Source organism: Balaenoptera borealis, assembly GCF_965194805.1.
Source record: "Balaenoptera borealis genome assembly, chromosome: 10".
In the NCBI taxonomy this organism is placed as follows: Eukaryota; Metazoa; Chordata; class Mammalia; order Artiodactyla; family Balaenopteridae; genus Balaenoptera; species Balaenoptera borealis.
Window position 1 is genome coordinate 98,867,835 of NC_138874.1, and position 23,153 is coordinate 98,890,987.

The following is a 23,153-nucleotide window of genomic DNA, read 5'->3' on the forward strand; positions in this document are numbered from 1 at the left end:
CGCAAGCCGCAACGAAGAGCCCGCATGCTGCAACTAAGACCCAATGCAGCCAAAAAAAGCAAACAAATAAATAAATATTAAAAAAAAAAAAAAAAGAAATGAGCTCATGAATCTGTTCTAAAAAACTGCCTAGAAGCTGGCACTGAGTTGTTATTTTGCTATTTGATTCTTTCCTATTTTTTTCAAACCGCTGAACAGCCACTTACTAATCAAGTTCCTTTAATGCCCCTAGTATAACTTTCACAGGATGAAGTCATATCATCTCCTAGCAGACAGATGTTTGGCAAAAACCCCAGGGATGAACCACTCCCCAGCTACACCCACCAGGATCTCCCTACACAGGAGAGACAGTGAGGAGGTGGGCTTAGGGCAGAAACTAGAGAGGGGCTTGGAAGGGAGAAGGACTCATCCGCTGGGGCTGTTCTAGAGGACAGGCAGACAGTATTCACTCCTCTGACACTCTGAACCCCAAAGCGCTGACTTATCTAACAGCTGGAGTTTAGGCCCCAAAGAGAGATGCCCACACCCCAGAGGCACACTGAATGATCCACTGGGGTACAAGCAGAAAGTATTAGGACTTCCATTTGTAATTTTTCTTAAAATATAAGATATTAATCTTTGCTTGTATTTGAAATACAGATGGACTGGGTGCATATACCATCAACAGAGGCATGTAATCAAGAAGTGTAAAGGTCTAGTGGCCTATCCATTTATAATAGCCCTACAGCCCAAGTGCCTCTGTGTGTGTGTGTGTGTGTGTGTGTGTGTGTGTGTGTGTGACAGAGAGAGAGAGAGAGAGAAGAGGGAGAACAACTGGGGCAACAACCACCTGTAGCTTTGATGTTTCTATATTTTTAAAAAGACTTTTGAGAAACGGAAATTTAAAATAAATCCACTGCCAGGATAAAAACGTTCCTAATTCCTCCCTCCCTAAGACAAACAACACATATATGTGGAGAGTGTGTGAAACACACATACATACACACACACACACACACACACACACACACACACACACACACTACCTCAGTAAGCTAACTGCTTGGATCTTGGAGCCAACTCAACTCAACTCAGTGTCAACAGCCCTCTGTTCCCTGAACCATGAGTCTGGTAACAACCTGATTTCCTCATTACTTCCAATTACAAACAAGAAATATCAGGGATTTGGCCTCATCTTCTCTTCCTCACTCAGCCCTGGTAGCACCTTTTCCCTCCTTCTATTGTCCAAGTTCAAAATTCAGCAGGCAGAGACCTTTGTACAACGACTAAAATCATGTTTCAAAAGACTATTATAGTGACAAGGAAAACTACAGCACAAAATTAAATGAAAAAACAAGAGTACACACACACACACACACACACACAATCATTATCCAATAAACACTGAGCTCTATGCTTCCCATATACTATTTCTTTAATCCTCACCATTTTATGTGGTACTTACTATTACTATTCCACCTTACATATGAGGAAACTGAAGCACTGAAGGTGAAGCAACTTGCCCAAGAAAGTTCCAGACCCATGCTCTTGCCCTATGGCTGAGCTGCCAGAAGCAAGTCAGGATCCTCAGAGGGAGAGCTTCCTAGCTTCAGTTGCTAGTGGCCCCTTACCTTTATCTCACTTTGAATCACGAGGCAGCAAAGAGCAGTGGAAAGGCCCCAGTGCATGAATCAAATGCACAGCAAGCTATGTGAGCTGCAGCAAAGCAACTGTCCTCTCTGGCCCTCAGTTTCTCCTCACTGAAATGAGTATCCTGAACCAGGATCTTCCAAAATTGAACACGTAATGGTATGTGTATATCAGCATGTCATTTTCTTGGTTTTCCTTGTGCCATGAACTGGACTGTCCCCTCAAACTTCATACATTGAAGCCCTCCCCCAAATGTAACTATACTTGGAGACAGGGGGTTTAGGAGGTAATTAAGGTTAAATGCAGTCATAAGGTAGAATTCTAATCCAGGAGGACTGGTGGCCTTCTGAGCAGGGGAACAGAGAGAGAGAGCCATGGAAGGATACAGCGAGAAGGAGGCTGTCTGCACGCCAGGAAGAGAGCTCTCACCAGAACCTGACCACAACAGCACCCTGATTTCAGACCTCCAGCCACCAGAAATGAAAAAGTAAATTTCTGTTGTTTAAGCCACCCAGTCTATGGTATTTTGTTTTGGTAGCCTGAGCAGACTAAGACACCTTGGATTCTAAAAGGGGTCTGTGGCCCCATAAAAGGGGTCCGTGGCCCCATAAAAGGGGTAAGATCCAGAAGCCCTGAGGAGCCCTAGGGTCCCCTGCCAGAGCTGCCCACTAAAGTTGAGATGGCGGTGCCGCTACGCACCCATCTTCATGAGCGTCCAGTTGCTGTCCATCTGCTTGGCAGCCTGGAGGAAGTAGCGCCCATCAGTCCACATGGCCGCATGTTCTTCTGTGACGATGGCTGTGCCTACAGCAGGGGAGCAAAGAGATGAGAAAGGTTTCTGACCACCACCTAGAAGCTGCACAAAACGGCAGCAGGCAGGTGAGCACGGTGAGGGGCACCAGATCCCGTGTGGCCTCACCACCGCTCTGGTGGGGCCTCTGGTGGGGCAGCGGGGCCTTTAACTCCAAGAGAACCTCCAGGCAAGAGAAGATGATACCACTGAAAACCAGCTGTGGGCCAAGCTGTGAAAGAAACAGTCCTGAGTCAGCCTGGGTACTGGTCCCTGCACAGAAAGGACCCCACTTGTACAGCATGAGTCAAGGCCAGTAGAAAGAGGTCTGTGGACCTGCGGCCACAAGGGTCTCGTAATTAACAACAAGATAGTGGTGGATCTGCTCAGTGATCACAGCCATCTGCTCCAGCAGACACCCTAAAGGAGGTGTTTCACCTTTCCCAAGAGAGACCACCTGGATGCTGTCAGTGTTCACTGTGATGCAGCAGTTGGTCACCAGCCGGGAGTTTATGCCTCCCACCTCTACCTGCCCTCAGTTCCCACAGGCCCAGCAGAACTCAGGGCTTTCAGCAGAGGTGTCAGCCAACACAAATCCTAAAGTGCCTTTTACATCAACGGAAGCAGTGCGCTAACTGCGAGGAGAGGGGCTCGCGCCAAGTCTAGCAGCTTGAAGGATGGGAGTCTGAAGGGGGGAATCCATCCTAAAACTCAAGGGCACAACAGCTTTGGGAAAGTTAGGGCAGGGCAACAATGTAGCTCAACATTCATCTTTGTTATTTAAGCTGAAACTGAAAACAGAGAAACCAAAAGTCAAGCACTTAGACAATTACACAGGACCAATAGGCTAAGGAGGGGGTTTTAAGGATGCTATTAGTGTCCCACTTCTTGTTTGGAGTGCTAGTTACACAGGGGTATTCAGGTTAATTGATACACTTTTCTGTATGTATGTTACAGTTAGTAAAAAGTTCAAAAATATTTTTTAAGTAACATTTTTTAAGACTTGAAAAGCAAAGGCATAGAGAAAAGAGACACTAAAAAGTAAGCTTAGGAGCTGGGGGTGATTGGACCACATCCCCTCTGCAGAGGCTCAGTGGGAACGTCTGGTTTGCATTTTCTTTTTGGTTCTATATCACAGGCTGAAACTGGGTCTAGTTATTTTTGAGAGGCAAACAAAAGTATCAAAAGAACAAAGAGAGAGTTTAGAAACTCACCTGCAGAGCCATCAAATCCAGAGACAAAGGCCCGCCGACAGTCACACGGAGCAATGTACTCACTCTGGAAAACAAAAAGGACAAGGAATTGGACCTTGATCAGTCACATGCCGACTCCTGCTCAGCCCAGCAGGACTGCAAAGGCTGGCAAAAGCTGGGCACCTGCCTTCAAGACACTGCCAATCTAGCTGAAAAGGCAAGCTGAACATTTTTTTTTTAATTAGTGCACACTAAAGAAGACCCTAATTAATTAAGGGCTAAAGGGCTGTTCCCTTTAACCTCAATTTTTTCATCTGGAGAACAAAGCAAGTCAAGAGACAGATCAAAACTGCTCTTTCCTCACTGAGATCTTACTCAAAAAACAAACCAATAGCCTTCTCCCTTCTTTGCCACTGACATTTAGGCATCTGTTATTTTTCTCAAAAGCCCGAATTTCTGTTTTATGTGCCAATAATTCTCTAACTTAAGTCTCTTTAGATATCAGCTTATTTCTGAACTTCCTGTTTGTGTCCCCCATCCAAGGCAGTGTCACCAATCTCTCCCACGCAGACCCTGTCCCTTCCTGTTAGGGAACGAAGGGAAATGCTTCCTCTAACCCAGGAGGCTTCAGCAAAATAAAACATCATGTTCAAATCCAGGTCCTTCCCAGCCGATAATCCCTTGCCTCTGAATGGAATGGGATTAGGGCTAAGAAAGTAAGAGGTTCCCATTCCTGGGGAAAGGGTACGAGGCCACATTGTGTAACTTCTGGTAATAGCCAGTGAGGCACAGAGAGTCAAGTAACTTGTCCAAAGTCACACAGCTAATAAGTAGCAGAGGCAGGATTTGAACCTGGGCAGTTTCAGAGCCTCAACTCTGAAGCCCTATGCCATGCTGCCCCCATAAAACACATTGTCTCCCATCCTCAAAATAACTCTCCAGGATAATACCAATAGCAAATGAGAAAACTGAGGTTCAAACACAGAATCTTTAAGTAACTAACACGTCAATAGCAGGGCCAGGATCTGATCTACTTGAGACCAGAGCCACTGCTCCTTCTCCTGTTAGCAGGTTTTTCCTGAGCTAAAGGACTTGGCAGGGTTAAGAATGCTTAGGATAGAGAAGGGGCTGCTGGCTGGACCCCAAGGCATTTTGGGACAGTCAACATGATGTAGGGGAAAACGGCTCCCAGGTTCTAGTCCTGCCGCGTGGATGAGAGCTGCCCCTTTCACCAAGGCAGCCACAATCGCAGCCTCAGACCAGTCACAAGACCGTGACCCACAGAGGTGCTGGAAGGGTCAGCAGAAAGAATCATGATGGCAGGATGAAGGAGCTCTGAGAGCTCTGGGCCGCACCTGCCCTCTAGCAGGCCCAGCTACGTGGTCTGCAACGAGTCTCCTCACCTCTCTCAGTTCCTCGTTTCTACAACGGGTCATTTCAGATTGCTGAATGCAATGGCAAGCACATGTTTGATCCCGAAAACACAAGGGAACTTTGACCAGATAGCACTAAGGACATAGAAAGAAGTGGCCTCCAGCATCATTTATGAACTGTAGCGCCCTCCTTTGTTTATTCACCCAGGAATTAGTGAGTGCAAGACTGAAAAAGAAAGGCCAACATGGGGGAGTCTGTTCCTGCCCTTCTCCTAGCTCTGCTGTGAGAGGAGCAGTAAGTGAGTGTTCAGAACAACTCGCCAGAAACCTGGGGGTGCTGTGCACATGCACCAGAAGAGATGCTATTAATCTCTTCCTCCTGAGTGGTGAAAAAGCAGCTAAGAGGCTGGGGAAACTCAGTTAACAAAAAAAACCTTGCGCTAAAAATCAGAGTACACAACGGGGAAAATACAGAGGGGGCACTCTGGACCAACACGGAGGTCCCCCTGGCTGGGTGCTCTCCCACCCGACGCACAGTGAGGAGGCGGGTGAGGGGCTCAGCCTGGCTGGGCTCCGGCACGCAGGGACACAGCTCTCGAGGAGTGCCCCACCCCTACCTGGGGAAGCCTGGGTGGAGGCTCACGGCCCCCCAGGGGTTACCTGGAGCTGCCTCTCAGCAAAGGCAGGAGAAGAGTTTCTCCAAAGGGAGATGGAATTAACAGCAGGTGGATGTGTTTGGTTTGGGATCGAGATGAGGGTGGAGCAAGAACGTCTAGACATGACCTAAGTGGCCAACATGCCAGAAAGACATCACTGACCAAAGCTGTCACCTCCACACCAACAGGCTAAGCAGAGGCCAGACAAGCACTGGGCCCGGGCCTCCCACTCTTCCCCCAGCCATGAAGCTGGCAAAGCCCAGGAACATTCTCCCTAGAGAACAGCAAAAGGCCTAAAATAAGCCAAAGCCTTAGCATATTAGGAAAAAGCCGCAAAGAAACACAGCCGTTGACTTTTTTCTCCAAAACTGTCCATTTCTCTCCATCTCTAGTATGCCCCCGTCCAAGCCTCCCTCATCTCTACCTGGACCACTGTCCCTACAATCCACTCTTCACACACACTCAGAGTGAGCTTTTCAAAATGTGTATGTATCATGTTAGCATCCTGCTTAAAATCCTCCAGTGACTTCCCATCACACTTAGGATAAAATCCAAACCCCAGCCCAGTCCCCAAGGCATAGCTTGATCCGGCCCTGCTCTCCTCCCACAATCCTCCCACTCACGGTGCTCCAGCCACACCACCTGCTTTCTGCTCCTTGCGCTTGCCAATCTCATTCCTGCTTCAAGGCCTTTGCACATGCTTTTCCTTGTGCCTATAAAAGTCTCCCTCTGATCATGGCATGGCAGGCTCCTTCCCATCATTGTATTTCAGGTCAGATGTCACCTCCCCAGAGAGGCTTGCCTAGACTATCCAGCTACAGTAGCCACTCAGCCTCTTCTACCTCTCTGTATAGCGCATTTTTCTAGATGTTTCGCTTCTTAATGACTCTTTTACACTGTTATTGTCCTGCCGCACAGAATGTAAGTCCCATGAGACCAGGGTGTTTGTCTGTCTTGTTTGTCACTGTCCCTGTACAGGGCACAGGTGACACACACTAGGCCCGCAACCAATACTTGCAGAATAAATGAACAAGCAGGAAGAGAGATGAACCTTTCTCCGTAGTTAAGACCTTAGCCACCTCTTTGAAGACAGAGAAAGGGCTACAAGCCAAGAAATGCAGATGCCCTCTAGAAACCGGAAAAGACAAGGAAATGGATTCTCCCCAGAGCCTCCAGAAGTCACTTTAGCCCTGCTGACCACTGCAGACTCCAGCCCTCCAGAACTGTGAGATAATAAATTTGTGTTGTTGTAAGCCACTAAGTTTGTCACAGCAGCAACAGGAAACTAATGCTTTATCCAACAGGAAAAAGGCCAGAAGGGATTATAACTGGGGTTTCAAACTCAAAAGCCCTAGGGTACAGGCAGGTAAACTAAATGAGTAAAGCAGGACAAGAGGCTGTCTCTTCTAGAGAGAGCAGCTCCTACTCAGCTCTGATTCCTGTCATGCTGGAATGTGAACCACGTGTTGCCAACCTTCAATATTTCAGGAAAAGCTAAATATATGTACGTTCGTGAGAGATCACTCAATTTTTAAATGTTGGCATCTAATTCAAACAATTTAAATAACACACAGCCAAATAAAGCATATCAGTAAACTACAGAAAAAAAAAAAAAAAGCCTCAGCCATGTCTCCAAATCCAGCTCAAACATGCCCTCTTCCACAAAGCTTTCTGACCCATCCAGCTTTCAGAGATCTCCCACACCTCTCAATTTTACCAAGCCATCCACAATGGCATTTATCGACGCTCCCCACCTTGGGTGATGATAACAAATAATATTGGCTAAGATTGACTACTTGCCAATAACTATCTTCATTTCCCCTAATTCTAACCCCAACAGCAGCTCTGGAAGGTATCATCCTTCCCATTTACAGATTTAAAAAAAAAAAAAAAAAGAAGAAGAATCAGCAGCTCAGGGAAGTAAATTACTTACTTACCACCACCCCCCAACTAAGACACCACTGCTCTAAGTGGCAGAGCCGAGATCTGATCTCAGGTCTGACTTTCAAAAGCCCATGCCTTTACCACACTGCCAAGCAACCTCTTTTATTCTGTACAGAGATCATGCACATCTGGTCTGCACAAGTGGATTATAAACTCTGAGGGAACAAGGAACACAGGTATGCCCCCCATTCACCTCTATCTTCATCAACCACATAATAGATGTCTCCTACATGCAGGAATCAAACCTATCTTCAAGCCTGGCTCCCCCACTTACTGGCTTTCTTGTCTCTTAAATGAAACCAAGTCAAGGTATGTGGGAAAAACGGATAGCTGCCCAAAGATTCATGCCCTTTCCTTACTGTAAAGTCACTGAAGAACGATTGGTTTCCCATCCAGGACTTCATTTCCCAGGCCCCCTTGCATCTAGGAGGGATCACATGACTAGTTCTCACCAACGGAAAGTGGGTGGGAAGTGATATCTGAGTCAGGGCAGTTAAAGATGGACGCACCCTCTCCGTACTCCTTCCCTTCCGCCAGCTGGAATGGTGGCATCACAGGATGGAAAGTGCCTGGATCCCTGAATCACTCTTCTTCCTAGTGGAAGAAAGTCACCCACCAACCAGGAACACCCACTCTGGACTGCTACATGAACAAGAAATAAGGCTCTACAATACAGAGTCACTGAAACTTTGAGATGTGTTACCACAGCTAGCGTTACTCTAATTAATACGGTGAATAAAATCACTCTGGGATAAAAATCACTACCTCCACCCCAGGAGAGAGGCTATTTAAGAAATAAAAACAGGAAGCCAGCTCCTGGAGGAATGGGAGTAGAATCAAAAAGAGTTTCGGAAAATCAGAGTCATGTCTTCCAGAAGGAGGAACCATAAACACAGCCAAAAGCTCAAGGTGGCAGGGCCGCCCCCTCCAAGAACGGGATCTTTGGACTAAGCCGAGCCCAAAAGCAGACGAGGGGCCTCACAGAAGGGGAGGATGAAGAGTTCGGATTTCTCAAAGGTGGGGCCAGTGCAGTTCTGGCCCCAGCCAATGATTCTCCTGATTTGGGGCCAGTAGTGCCCGCAAATCCCAGCATTTGGCTTAGAAGGTACATGAAAATACCCAGATTACAAGAGACAATGGACACTTCCTCGCTGTAAAAGTACCCCCGGGCCCAAACTCATTAATACTACAACCATTGTTCTGAGTTTAAAAGAAAAAACCCTTAGAGTCGCAAAGGACAGAGAGGAGCAGAGCCCTGGAGTGCCAAGTCCTTGCACAATTACGTATTCGGGGTGCGTACTGTCTCCAACACGCAACAGTGTGTGGGTGTGTGTATCTGTGCTTTGCAAAGTACACAAAGGACAGAATTCAAGACTCCTCTTCATTTCTCTAACACCCTCCCTCCCCAACCCGTAGGAGAAATTACAGCAACGCTGAATCTAGCCTGAAACGAAACAGGATCAAGAGCCCCAGAGAACAGCAGCCTCTCTGTTACTGAGGAGGCTCCTGCGGCAGGTCACACAGAGCCAGCACTTCCTCCCTGTCCTCACAGCCCTGGCAAGGACCCAGAGTCCCACCTAACAGTCATCCCAACGAGGGCCCTCCTCTCCATGGGGCCTGAAACAAGGAACGTGGGGCTCCTCATTTCTTTCTGTGGATGGCACCACAAACCCTCTCAGCTTCCAAACTTCCCAGTTCCCTCGGTCATCTGCCTGCAAGGTCCTCGCTCCATCTATCTACCGCTTCTCCTCCAAATCCTTCCCTTCTTCTCTGCTTCTAAGACCAGCACCCACGTCCAGGCCCTCTGTAGCCCGACTCTGGGATCCTGCAGTGGCCTCGGAACAGGCTTCTCAGTTCCCAGTGTCTCCCTTCTCCAATCCACACTGAACACTGCTCCCGTTGATTGATCGTGTCACTCTCTTATTCAAAGACCTACAGTGGGTCCTTACCGTCTAACAGAAACCTAAACTCCTGACTCTGGTGGCTCCTGAGTGGCCTTGACCAGACCCTATTATTCTTTCTTCTTTAGGGTTATCGTTATTCATGTTCTCCTACTTCCATGGATTTGCCCATGGTATTTCTTGTACCTCTCTACCTATAAGCACCCAAATTCTACCTGTTCACATTCCAATTTAAATGCATTTCCATCATGAAGCCTTCCTCGACCCTGTCAGCTTAAAATATTCCCTCTCACCTGTGAGTTCAGTCCACACTTTAAATCTGTGCTTAGCATTAGAGTAGCCACCAGACACATGTAGCTACCAAGCACTTGAAATGTGGCTAATGTGACTGAGAAACTAAATGTCTGATTTTATTTCAACTAATTTAAATATAAATTTTAAAACTGATGCTCAAGGCTCAGTTATTACAAAACTTTTTAAGTATGTTTAGAAAAACTTTGGTATGTAAGGCCACTTTTTCAACTGTAAATTTTATGAAATCTAAATACAGATCAAATATTTCCCACGAACATTCCACATTCAAGTTGAGATGTTTTGTAATGATATACATACCGGAATTGAAGACTCAGTATAAAAAAAGAAATGTAAACTATCTCACTAATGATTTTTTATACTGATGATGTGATGAAATGATAATATTTTGGACATACTGGGGTAAATGAAATGTATTATTAAAAATAATTTCACTGCTTCTTTTTACTTTTTTTTTACTATGGCTATTAGAATAGTTAAAACTACATATGTGCCTCATATATTTCTACTGGACAGTGCTGATTGAGTTCGTTCCTATGACATTTACTAGTCGCGTTTTGTGTTAGATTTGTGACTGGGGCTATCTACTCTTTAACCTCTTTAAGGGAATATTTTCCCTCATTCATTTCTATAATAGTAATAATAACAACAACAGAAATAGCAGCTAATATAATGAGACTTATTAGGTGACAGACATGCTTTAAGCATTTATATCTATTAACTCATTTGATCCTAACAACAGCCCTAAGAAATAGATATGTCACTGTCCCATTTTTGCTGGTGGGGAAACTGAGACGCAGAGAGATTACCTGACACTTAGGAGTTTGAGGTAACTTACTTGAGGTCAAGCGGCTAGTTAAGTGGCAAATCTGCCACCTGAACCCAGACAGTTTCTAGAGCCCATACGCTTACCTATATGCTAACTGCTTGCCTTTTACATTTGTCCCAATACTTAGCCCTGATATGGTAGTCAGGAAATATGTACCAGACAAGCAAAACACAACTTCTCCCGCCTTGCAAGGCAGATGGCTAAGCTACAGCAATAGAAATGATAACCAAAGATTATAAAAGAAAAATGGAGGGGGGGGGGGTAGTGGGGAGGGAGGTGAGAGAGAAGAGGACAGCAAGAGTACAAGAATATAAGTTTGTGAAGCCTAAACAAATAGTGACTTCTGCAATAAAAGTGACAGCTCATATCAAGCAAGCTTAACTGTTTGCGTTTTCAGGATGTTGCTGGAAAACACATTTTTCCAGGATTAGAGCTTAAACTTCCTCATTTAGGGAGGACCCATCCAATTTTGATATTCCAGATCCATTAGCAGGAGATGAAACACTGAGGGAAAGCCTGGAACATCACTGGGGTTTGGCCAGTGTCGCTGCCATTCCCAAAGCTGAATAAGAAATTGCTTTGGGTCTATTAGGTCACACCTAATGTCAAAGACAGAATTTTAAAAAATCAATCAGAGTATCAGACCAAAAACCAGCATTATGATACCAAAAAAAGTTGGCTCAGGAACAGCACCCAGGACCAAGAACATCAAGATAAACTTGGCTTGGCTACAAGAACATCCCCTACCAGTAAACATACAGATTTTATCCTAACTCCAGGCAAAAGGAAACTGAAACTGAAATACCAACACTACAAAGCTTCCAGCACACCCTTAACTGGAAGCCTTCAAAGGTTAACGCAAGTAATACTCACAGGTCCAATCTTTCCACACAATGAGGCCTCCCCTGGAGGTGAAGGTTCACAAGTAAAGCAGAACTAGCAGGAGTTTGGCTGCTGCTCCACAACAGCCTGTGAGACCCTTTCAAAGGAGAAACCCAATTTCAGACAGCAGTGTGCTAGTGCTGTGAGGGTTAATGTTATGTGTCAGCTTGACTTGCTAAGGGATTCCCAGATAGCCAGCTGGTAAAACATTATTTCTCAGTGTGTCTGTGAGGTTGTTTCTGGAAAAGATTAACATTTGAATTGGTAGACCCAATAAAGATCGCCCTCACCAATACACATGGGCTGCATCCAATCAGTTGAAAGGCAGAGAATGAAAAACACCACTGGTGAATCCAGCAGAGAATCCATGTGACAGGAAGCCCAAGTCCAAAGGCTGAAGCCTGGGCCTGACAGGAGGCAAGGAAGAGCCCATCAGAGGTACCCAGGCAGGAGAAGAAACAAGGAGTTCCTTGAGGACAAGGCCAAGGTCTGCCCTTCTTAAATGGTGGGATGCCCAGTTCCTCTGCTACTTACACCTCCTCAGGCCCAAGCTATGTCGGCTACCCTACCTACTCATCCTGCCCTTAGTCAAGATGAAACTTTGGTTCCTATGAAGTTGGTGAATCTTGTTCATCTACAGAACAGAGGTGAATGGAAGAATTCTGTTACCAAAGCCCCACCCTAAACCCCACCAGTCTCTCCTTACCTCCCCCCCCTACTAAATTTAACATTACAGTACACGGCCACCTCGGCTTTCTCACGTGCCAACAGCCCCTTTCCGGCCTGATCTGCTGCTTCTCCTACACTTACACATTGTTCTCCCACCTCCCCCTTCACCCCTTCAACTGCGTCTACTTGCCAAACCCTCATCTTCAGGGGCCTCTCCTCTTTACACCTCCCCTTCCTCTCACGTCTTCAAGGAGCAAGTTCAAACCCACTGTAGTACAAAAAGTGCTACTGAAGATCAACAGACTAAGGAATTCCATGGAACAGAGTCCCCTACCCCACTCCTGAGATGACTGTGGGAATTCCATGGACATTTAAATCTGAAAAGTGCTGAATACTTCATCTGTTCCTTAGAGTTGTACAGTGCACACTCATATATTAAAGGCCTTGAGAAATCCTACAGTTCAGAAAACTGTTCAAATGGGCAAAGGACTTGAATAGACACTTCTCCAAAGAAGATACACAAATGGCCAACAAGCATATGAAAAGATGCTCAACATCACTAATCATCAGGGAAATACAAGTCAAAACCACAAGATATTACCTCATATCCATTAGGACACCACTATCAAAAAAAAGAAGTAACAAGTGTTGGCAAGGATGTAAAGAAATTGGAATTCTTGTGCACTATTGGGGTAAATGTAAAATGGCATGGCCACCATGGGAAACAGTGTGGAGGTTCCTGAAAAAATTAAAAATAGAATTACTATAGGATCCAGCAATCCCACTTCAGGTATATATCCAAAAGAATTGAACAAGATCTCAAAGAAACATTTACAGATCCATGTTCAGTGCAGCATTATTCACAAGAGCCAAGAGGTGGAAGCAACCTGAATGTTCATAAACAAATGAATAAAGAAAATGTAGTATATGCATACAATGGATTATTATTTAGCCTTAAAAAAGAAAGAAATCCCGTCGTAAGCTACAACATGGATGAACCTTGAGGACATTACACTAAGTGAAATAAGTTTTTTTCAGTTACCAAAAGACAATACTGCATGATTCCACTTAGATGAGGCACCTAAGGTGGTCAAATTCTTAGAAAGTAGGATGGCAGTTGGCGGGGACAGGGAGAGGGGTTCAGTGGCTGTAGTTTCAGGTTTGCAAGACGAAAAAGTTCTAGAGATCCGCTGTACAATTATGTGCACACAGTTAACACTGATGCATTGTACAGTGGTGTGAAAAATGGTTAAATGTTAAGTTTTTTCACCACAATAAAAAAAAAAAGAAACTGTTCAGCTCATTTCACTATTTTCTTGACCCCTGACTACATTTTTTGCAGAACACCTTACAAAACACAACAGGAATGCTGTAGAATACGGTTTGGGAAACTCTGTTCTAAACATCAAAATATCCTGAATGTCATGCTGTTGCCTCAAATCATCCAGTCCCTTTGGTTATTCATTTCAGCCCTTCATTTGCTCCTGAGGCCAGGAAATCTCCTGTGCCTCCAAGCAGGGGTCCAATCTTGATGCTGTCCCCAGGTTAACACTGGCCTGATATTGTCACGACCATATGGTTTGCCACTGTTGGAGGAGGGGCAGAAAGGAGGTCAGCTAGAGTGGACCTCTTTCGGGAACTTTGCTTCAGCTTACCGTAATACCCTTATCTGCCACCCCCTCCATCATGGCAGACCCTCATCAGTCATGTCAGTGCCACACGTGATCTCACATGTGAGCAGGCATGCACATGCACGCGCGTACACACACACACACACACACACACACACACACGTACTTACACACTCACAGTGACCAAGGACAAACACCAAGCTACTACACCAATCAAGTTCTCACCCAGGCCTCCGGATTTGGAATTAAGGTTCTGGCTCAATCTGGTATCTTGAAAGTAACAGATAAAGAGATATATATGCAGAAACTGTGAGATGGCCATCTATTCACTATCTACCTTGTTGCCTGAGACAGAAAGAAACTTATCTGCAGCAAGAGCTGAAACCCCTCCCATTCCAGTCCTCCTAGAGGGCCAGCTGCACCCTGCCCTCAGGTTCCACGGGACAGACTACCTGAGGCACAACTCCAGAGAGTACCATTCACAACCTGGAGTTGTGCCAGTGCAGTGGCCCTGCCCCTAAATCCTTATAAAGCAGCATTTTTATTGCTCAAAGTACTTCAAGGTGGTTTCTATTGCCTGCAACTAAAGAATTCTAGAACACCAGTGTTTCTGACTATTGCTTTTTACTTCCTTAGGCTTTTGCCAGAGGAACTTACCACCTTGTTTCTGAAAAGCACTCTAAGCTTCCCTGCTTCTCTGTCTTTGCTCCTACTAATCCTTCTATCTAGAATCCCTTCCCCCTTCTCTATTTACCCAACTCTATGCGTCCTTCAAGGTCCAGTTCACATGCCTCCCCTGCCCATGAAGCCTTCCATCACCCTCCCCTCTCACCCTCAAACATCCACAGCCCTCTGCCCAGATTTTCTTGATGGCACGTCCACATTCCACCTTGCAATATAGACATGTGTATGCATATCTTAACTCCATTACTAAACTGTCTACTTCTTGAGACCAGGACCATTCTCATCTTTGTGTCATGTACCATACCTAAGGCAGTGCACATAAACAAAGGCTATAAGAAGTATATGTGTCGATAACTCTATGGAAGAATAGCACTTTGTATGCCGTCTCAGGTCTCTACTAAACCGTAAACATGGGGAGGGCAGGAATTCAAACTTAAATTCGTCTCTGTAACCCTGCAGTACCACGACCATGGTGTAGGCATCCAAACACCTGCTGACTCAATGACCTAAAAAAGTAAATCCTAGAATCCTTTCGTCCTCTGCTTTTCAGCCCCATCACATGCAGTCTCCACCTCTCTAAACCTGACTCTCCCATAATTAAATCACTCGTGTTCTCAGATATAGAGGGCACTTATTGAAATGCTTCCACCAAAGGTGGTGGCTGGGGGGATGATGGGGGTAATATGCAGAATCATCCCAAAAACCTGCTAGAGTGGAGAACCAAGATGAATTTCTGGCTGCCCTTCTGGCTGTGCCAGTGGGACAGGACAGTCTGGATGGGGAGAAGGGAGGCAGGACAGACAATTCTGCTGGGGACATGGTGTGGCAAAGGAGATGGGGTAAAGTGCATCAGCAACAGAAAGGTCCAGACTTCTGCCCCTTCATTTATCTCCTAATTCTTCCACAATTTATTGAAAGCTAGCTATATACAGTGGAAATAAGGAAGCCAGGGCCAAATCAATAAGCATTCAGTGAGACTCTACTAGACACAGGTCCCTGTACCTAGCCCTGGAGAACACGCTTAGATGTGGGTTGACAACTTGAATCCTACAAACACATTGGGGCTGAGGGAAAGGAATAAAAAGAAACGAGGGGCTGATGAGTTCTATCACCAGCCCATCTCCACTCAGTACCTGGTGGGCATCTCCCGACGGGATTATGTAGGCCTGGATTGGTTCTGTCACATACTCCAGGTTCCTCATGGCTTGTCTCAGCTGCCGAAGCAGCTCCGAAGTTACCTTTGGAGCCATTCTGCTGTCTGCAACAACACGAGAGTTTGTACCAAAACCAGACTGCTCCACGCCACTCACTGACTAGTTAAGTACCAGAGTGGTACATTTGTTATAACTGATGATCTACATTGACACATCATGATCCCCCAAAGTCCACAGTTTACATTAGGGTTCACTGTTGGTATTGTATACTCTATGGGTTTTGACAAATGTATAATGACACATATCCATCATTATGATTTAAGTTTAATAGTTTTCATTGCCCTAAAAATCCTCTCTGCTCAGTCTATTCATCCTTCTTTCCCCTCCCCCCAATCCATTGGTATGACTAATCTTTTTACTGTCTCCATAGTTTTGCCTTTTCCAGAAAGTCATATTGTTGTAGTCATACAGTATATAGCCTTTTCAGATAGGCTTCTTTCACTTAGCAATATGCATTTAAGATTCCTCCATGTCTCTTCATGGATTAATAGTTCATCTCTTTTCATTGCTGAATAATATTCCATTGTCTGGATGTACCACAGTTTGTTTATTCATTCACAAACTGAAGGACACCTTGATTGCTCCCAAGTTTTGGTGATTATGAATAAAAATAAAACATCCATGTTGCAGGTTTTTCTGTAGACATAAGTTTTCCATTCCTTTGGATAAATACCAAGGCACATGATTGCTGGATCATATGGTAAGAGTATATTTGGTTTTGTAAGAAACTACCAAAATGTCTTCTAAAGTGGCTGTACCATTTTGCATTCCCACCATTAATGAATGCAAGTTCCTGCTGGTCCACATCCTAGCCACCATTTGGTGTTGTCAGACTTTTGGATTTTGCCAACCCATTTTTTAAACAAATAAAAAATACCTGACTTAACCAAAAACATCCTAATGCACAATGCTGTAAATAATTTACGTTGAGGCTATTGTACTACAGGTTATCTTCAAGAATTTACACCCTGGCTCACTGTGGCTTGTACTCTGCTAGGTATAGATCCTTTTTTTGTTTTTTTCTTTAGCATTTTTATCTGCTGCTTCTCCATCATCACCAGCACCTTAGGCTATAAAAGCCTCAGTCTTTATGGTTATCTCCAATAGATTCCCCTACGAGGTACCATACTACTACTCTTGGGACTCACTGAAAAAGTGCCCCATTTTATTCATAATCTGCAAGGGCAGCTTCAGCTGCTGGCCTCAGGGCTCCCACTCAGAAGTCTCCAAAAGACAGAAGTACTCAAAGAGAGAGACAATGGAATGGTCCTATTCATGACTCAAACATGTCCATGATCCCTGCATTACAGATGCTTCTGAATACTTTTCAGAGGGACATCCTTTCCTTTTGTCTGACCTACTGAGCCTATAATTTCTCACGTACCTGAAAAAGAGGGATCAGGAGTATCTAATCTGACCTAAATTTATATGTCAATACCTCCACTGGGTTCAAAATGAAGCCTATTATGACCTCATAAGCTTGCCAGCATCTGAAAACTTTATTATGACATCTTTCAGGAGCTTCAGAATAAATCTGTGTTTCCGAACCATATTTCTGAGCAATTTAACATTTTTAAAAGTCAAGCAAAAACGTAGACAGCCTTTGGAGCAGTATTCCAACCTTGGCTGCACATGAGAACTACCTGGGGAACTTATTTAATTAGTCTGGAGTACAGCCTGAGCATCTGGAATTTTAAAAAGCAACTATATGACAGCAGCCAGTATATTTTCTTTCAAGATCATTAATTTCCTTATAGAATTTGGCTTCTATTTGGGCACATCCTGACTTACAGATTTTGATGGCACCGACTGGGTGTTTGTAGCACTTACTGTAGTATGGATCAATATTATGTTACTGACTTCATCAATAAAGTCAACAGAACCAATGGCAAGCACAAAATCCTCAATTACAAACTGAAAACCATCAAAGGCAAAATGGAGCCGGTCAAAGACATCCTCTGCTTCCTGGTCACCACAACCGGCCTCCTCAACACCACATTCTGACCTTCATCACCATCTCTTGCCTCATCATTACATTCCTCCTCTTGACTGGCCTCCCCAGAATCACCAGCATCCTCAGTTTCACTCCACTACAGTGGCATCTTCACACTTCCCTCCACAATGCCACCTGCCCCCCTCACCACTATTAACATCTCCCCTGCGCCTTCCTTCCTCATCCTTCATGCCCTTCATATTTGGTCGGTGTCCTGAGTCTGATGCAGCCACCTGTCACCTATATCAGACCCAATGAAAGAACTCCCAATACCACAACTAACAGATAGGATGTGATAAGGGGCAGTGGCTGAGGCAACGAATGGGCTGTGGCAGTGGAGGCACCTATCAAGGAGGAGGATACAATGGGCAAAGGTGTCTGAGGGAGAGGTGGCCACAGGCCAACAGGCCTTAAAAGTGACTGAATGGGTGAGCAGCTAGAACTGAGGAGGAGACAAAGCAGGTATAATTATAAAACCCAGCCACTGAGGTGGCAGCAGTTGAAATGAGTCAAGATGGCAGAGGTGAAAATTATGGCTGGTGATCCTCATAGGGTAATTTTTATGAGGATTAAATGGGCTACTATATACAAAGTACTTAGAAACAGTGTCTGGCGTCTAGTAAATGTTGTGTTTGCAATTACTAGAGGTAGATACACAATTAACTAACTATGAAAGCAATGTGATAAATGGTGCATTAGATGTATATATTGCTTCTCCTTAAGGCAGGGACCATGTCAACTTCATCTCTGAATCCATGTATCTAGCCAAGCACCTAACATATGCATACACTCACTCAAAGATGGCTGAATGAATATCACAACTTTGGGTTTATGATCTTTTCAGACTCAGCATAACAGTAATGAATCTTCAGTGAAAGAAAGCTAGGATCCTAGAAGATGCTGTATAATAGCATCTGCTCATTCCACATCCCATTACTTTTCAGAAATGTTAGAAGCAGCCAAGAGCTAATCAGGGTGTGCAGGGAAGTGGGGAGCCAAGAACAACAAACCTAGGCCATGATGTAAAATTAGCCCATACATTGCCAGGTATTTTTAAATCATGCTTTAAAAAGAATGACTCATTTGAAAGTCTCTTGCATATGTGGGTCTGCTTTTAGACATAAGCTCCTAAACCTTCAGCCTTTATCACAAACAAAAGACTTTTCACTGCTTGGAAGTACATGAAGAGCACACCCTATTTACCTCACTGGGTGGCTAGAAGAATTTAACATGACAGCATGTGTGAAAGCTCCATGCACAGCATCTGACACATTGTAGAAGCTCAAGAAATATTATTTGAATCTGAATCTGAAGCACCAGCTGGGATTCCTACATGCCTTGTTATAAGAATAGAAGGGACTGGCTTACTCCAATTTCAGCACCTTAACATTTGCACAGATGCCAAGCTGCTTTTCCAGCATCCATAGCTTTAGAGATGGTGGTTTGTTTCTCTGTCCCACTGCTGAGCAAGGGCCAAGGGCTTTACATACATTAGTGGTTAATTCTCACAATAATCCCCCCCAGGGAGATTTCACTATTCCCATTTTACAGATAAATAAACAGGAGCCAAATCCTTGCCCAAATCAACTGGGTCATCAGGACCAGGACCCAAGCTCTATCCAATTACCAAGCCCATGCTCTATTAGATCATATTATCTAGGGAACATAACAGAGGCTCTCTTAAAGCATTTTAAGACCAAAGGAATCGAAACAAGTGGGTTCCAGTTTCCAGCTGGGATTTACAACCTCAGACAACTGAAGCTCCCTGAACCTCTATTTCTTCATATGTAATAAAAAGAAAGATAAGTTCTCTTCAAACTCTAAATTCAATTACTCTATCACTTTTCCCTTTCCTACTTCCTCTTTTTCCCATTCCTTCCTGTCCTCCCTCCTCACACGGCCCAAAATGTGTTGGATACATCCAAATTTTTAAAGAAAAAGGACCTAAAATTGCATGTAGTTGCAGCATTGACCTTCCAAAGAGAGATCTGTTATGGTTTCTAACGTGCTTCACAGGATTGATTTTTTTCAGTCAACTAGAAGGAAACACTATAGTCCTCCTGGGTAGCCCACAGAAAAGCACCAGTTTACATGGGACAGAAATATAGAAATACACCACTTTTCAGAATTCAGGTTTCTGGCAACCCAATAATATAACTAACCAGTCCTGGGAAGAGGATATGGTTCCAGAAATTTTTCCCAAAAAGATTTTCCTGAATGCCCATTCAATTTATAAAGCACAATAATACACCATAAACTTTTCTTATTTCATAGTCTTATAACGAAAACTGAAAGCTAATCTCTAAGGTGGTCAATAAAGGATTATATTAGAAATTAGAAAAATCAGAATAGGACTTTTTCAATAACAACCTGTCTCTACCACTACCACCACCATCACCACCATCCCAAGAACAGGAAATGCAAAAACCATAACTCTAACTTTCTACTGAAAAATAGCTATACACACACACACACATAAAAACAATAACAACCCAGGAAACCAAAAGACAAAATGGTTTTTAATTTCCAGATATATACCCCTTCATCCCCACTCATGATCAATTATTAATCCCTTACCCTCTCTTCTCTCCCAACTTGGTGTTGGGGTGAGGGAACCCAAAATCCTTTTGAGATGTTCCATCTCAGTAACAGACAAAATTATTACCTGTTTCTACACCTGGGTGTCCTGAGTGTGTTGCCTCGTTAGGTTCAATTATTCTTAGATTTTTCAGCTGAAAATCCTGGTAGTTTGCCCTAAGGAAGAGAAAGAACAGGATATTGCAGACTTTGACCTTCGTAAACGTGGCAAGGCTTAGTCAGAGAGGAACATCAACTTGACTTAGCCGTTTTCCTTCGTGAGTCAGAAAAACTCTCACCCCAGTATCAGTGATGAAATAAATAAGTTTCAGATAAAACTTGCAGATACAACAACACCATGGCAGGTAAACCTTCTCAGTCCCAATCTCTAATTCATGAATTCTCTTCAGCTATGTCTAATCTCCTGTTTAACTAGTCTAAAAATATTTTATTTGCAATGACTATATTTTTCACATGTACAGTTCTATTTGGTTCTTTTTCAAATTTGCCTGTCCTTTCTTCATGGTGTCATATTCCTTCACTATGGTTTCTATTCCTTCTCTTAGCTTTAATTATTTGGGGCCCTTATTTTAAAATTCATTTCAGACCCTCCATTAGAAGGTCTTGGAATAGTAATCCTCAAGTTTGCTTGGTCTGCTGGCTCCCTCTTCGTGGGTCATTCTTTTTCTTATAGACTCACAGACTATTTTATCTATGAGAATGAGACGTATCCTGGATTGTACAAGCACTGTTGTCACTGTTGTTTGCTTCTGAGATTAATTTTCACTTTAACTTCTTAGCAAGGAGATTTACATACAAGTGTCCTGTCCTCATACAAGGATAGTCTGGTGCCGTGGACCCCAACTACGAAGGCCTACAGCATGTATAATCCCTCAAGGCTCAGCTTAACAACTGCCATGCAGGCTTTAAGCTCCCCTACATTTCTGGCACCTGAGGATTTCTCTTTCTTTCAAGCCCATTCAGTCAATAAATATTTACTGAAAATCTTCTATAATCCAGGCCTTATTCTAGACACAACAGTGAACAAAACAGACAACATCTCTGACCTCAAGAGGTTTACATGGTGGGGCAGGGGAAAGCGGGAGGCTCCTAGAAGGGGAGGATATAGGAGGAGAGGCAACAGACACAAGAAAACGGTCTATCAGGCAGTGAGTATGTGTTCTATGAAAAAAAGTCAAGCAGGGCAAGGGGAAGACAGTGTCAGCGAGGTAAGAGGAAAGGTTATTTTAGATGGGGTTGCCAGGCAAGGCCTCTTTACTAACAGATGACATTTTAGCAGAGACCTAAAAAAAAGTGAGGGATGGAGCCATGTGGATGTCTAGGGGAAGAACACTCCAGAAAAGGGGAACAGCAAGTGCAAGGGCCCTAAGGCATGGTATACCTGAAGGAAAGCAAGGAGGCCAGTGTGGTATTGATGTGTGTGCTGGGGGACAGGGAGGTAAGCGGTTAGGAGACAAGATCAGAGGCAACAAGGAGCCTGTTGTTGGCTACAGAGAGGGTTTTAGATTTTATTCAGCTCTGAACTTAAAAATAGTTTTGTTATAATTTTACCACATTTGTATGTGCTTATTAGTCCACCACACAGCCAGACATTTTCACCAGTCACTCCAGGCCTGCTCTTAGATGGCTGCTACTTTAATTTCCTTGGACAGAATGAGGTGTCCTTTACTGGGGGAACCATATATTCTTTCATTAAAAAGTAAGGTACCTAAATATTTCTTATAAATATAAATGCAAATATCCTCAACAAAATACTAGCAAACTGAATCCAGTAAGATATAAAAGGATCATACACCATCACCAAGTGGAATTTATCCCAGGTATGCAAGATTGGTTCAACATATAAAAATTAATGTAATACACAATGTCAATAGAATAAAGAACAAAAACTACATAATCACCTCAATAGACACAGAAAAAGCATTTGACAAAATCCAACACCCCTTCATGATGAAAGTACTCAACAAACTAGAAAAGGAGAAGTTCCTCAGTCTGATCAAGAATACTACAACAGGGCTTCCCTGGTGGCGCAGTGGTTGAGAATCTGCCTGCCAATGGAGGGGACACGGGTTCGAGCCCTGGTCTGGGAAGATCCCACATGCTACGGAGCGACTAGGCCCGTGAGCCACAATTGCTGAGCCTGCGCATCTGGAGCCTGTGATCCGCAACAGGATAGGCCGCGATAGTGAGATGCCCGCGCACCGCGATGAAGAGTGGCCCCCACTTCCCGCAACTAGAGAAAGTCCTCACACAGAAATGAAGACCCAACACAGTCATAAATAAATAAATAAATTAATTAAAAAAAAAAAAGAATACTACAACAGCCATGGCTAACATCAACCTTAATGTCAAAAGGCTGAATGCTTTCTCCCTAAGATCGGGAACAAAATAGAGATGTCCACTCTTGCTACCTCTAGTCAAGATTGTGCTGGAGGTCCTATCCAGGGCAATAAGGCAAGAAACTAAAATAAAAGGCATCCAGATTAGCAAAAAAGAAGTAAAAGTATCTCTACTGCAAATGGCATTATGTTCAATATAGAAAATCCTAAAGAATCCACACAAAAAATCAGAACTAGCAAACAAGCTCACCAAGAATGCAGGATACAGGCATTCCCTGGTGGTCCAGTGGTTAGGACTCCACGCTTCCACTGCAGGGGCATGGGTTCGATCCCTGGTTGGGGAACTAAGATCCCACATGTCATGTAACATGGCCAAAAAAAAAAAGAAGAAGAAGAAGAATGCAGTATACTAAATCAATATACAAAAATCAATTGTATTTCTACATACTTGCAATGGACAATGCAAAAATGAAATTAAGAAAAGTTCATTTATGACAGCATCAAACCAATAAATAC

At 44.0% G+C, this 23,153-nt stretch overlaps 1 protein-coding gene across 3 annotated transcripts in view; it reads right to left on the minus strand.

Annotated features, from left to right (window-relative positions):
* The window catches only part of XPNPEP1 (X-prolyl aminopeptidase 1), a 53,460-nt gene that overhangs the window by 24,840 nt on the left and 5,467 nt on the right, over window positions 1-23,153 (minus strand). For 2 of the 3 annotated variants that reach the window (XM_082408319.1, XM_082408318.1), the window contains exons 2-5: window positions 20,366-20,454; window positions 15,627-15,751; window positions 3,634-3,697; window positions 2,329-2,433 (exon numbers count right to left, since the gene is read on the minus strand). In XM_082408319.1, coding sequence (XP_082264445.1) covers window positions 2,329-2,433; window positions 3,634-3,697; window positions 15,627-15,751; window positions 20,366-20,454 — 383 coding nt within the window. The remainder of the gene's footprint in view (window positions 1-2,328; window positions 2,434-3,633; window positions 3,698-15,626; window positions 15,752-20,365; window positions 20,455-23,153) is intronic. The other variant, XM_082408320.1, reaches the window with a different exon arrangement.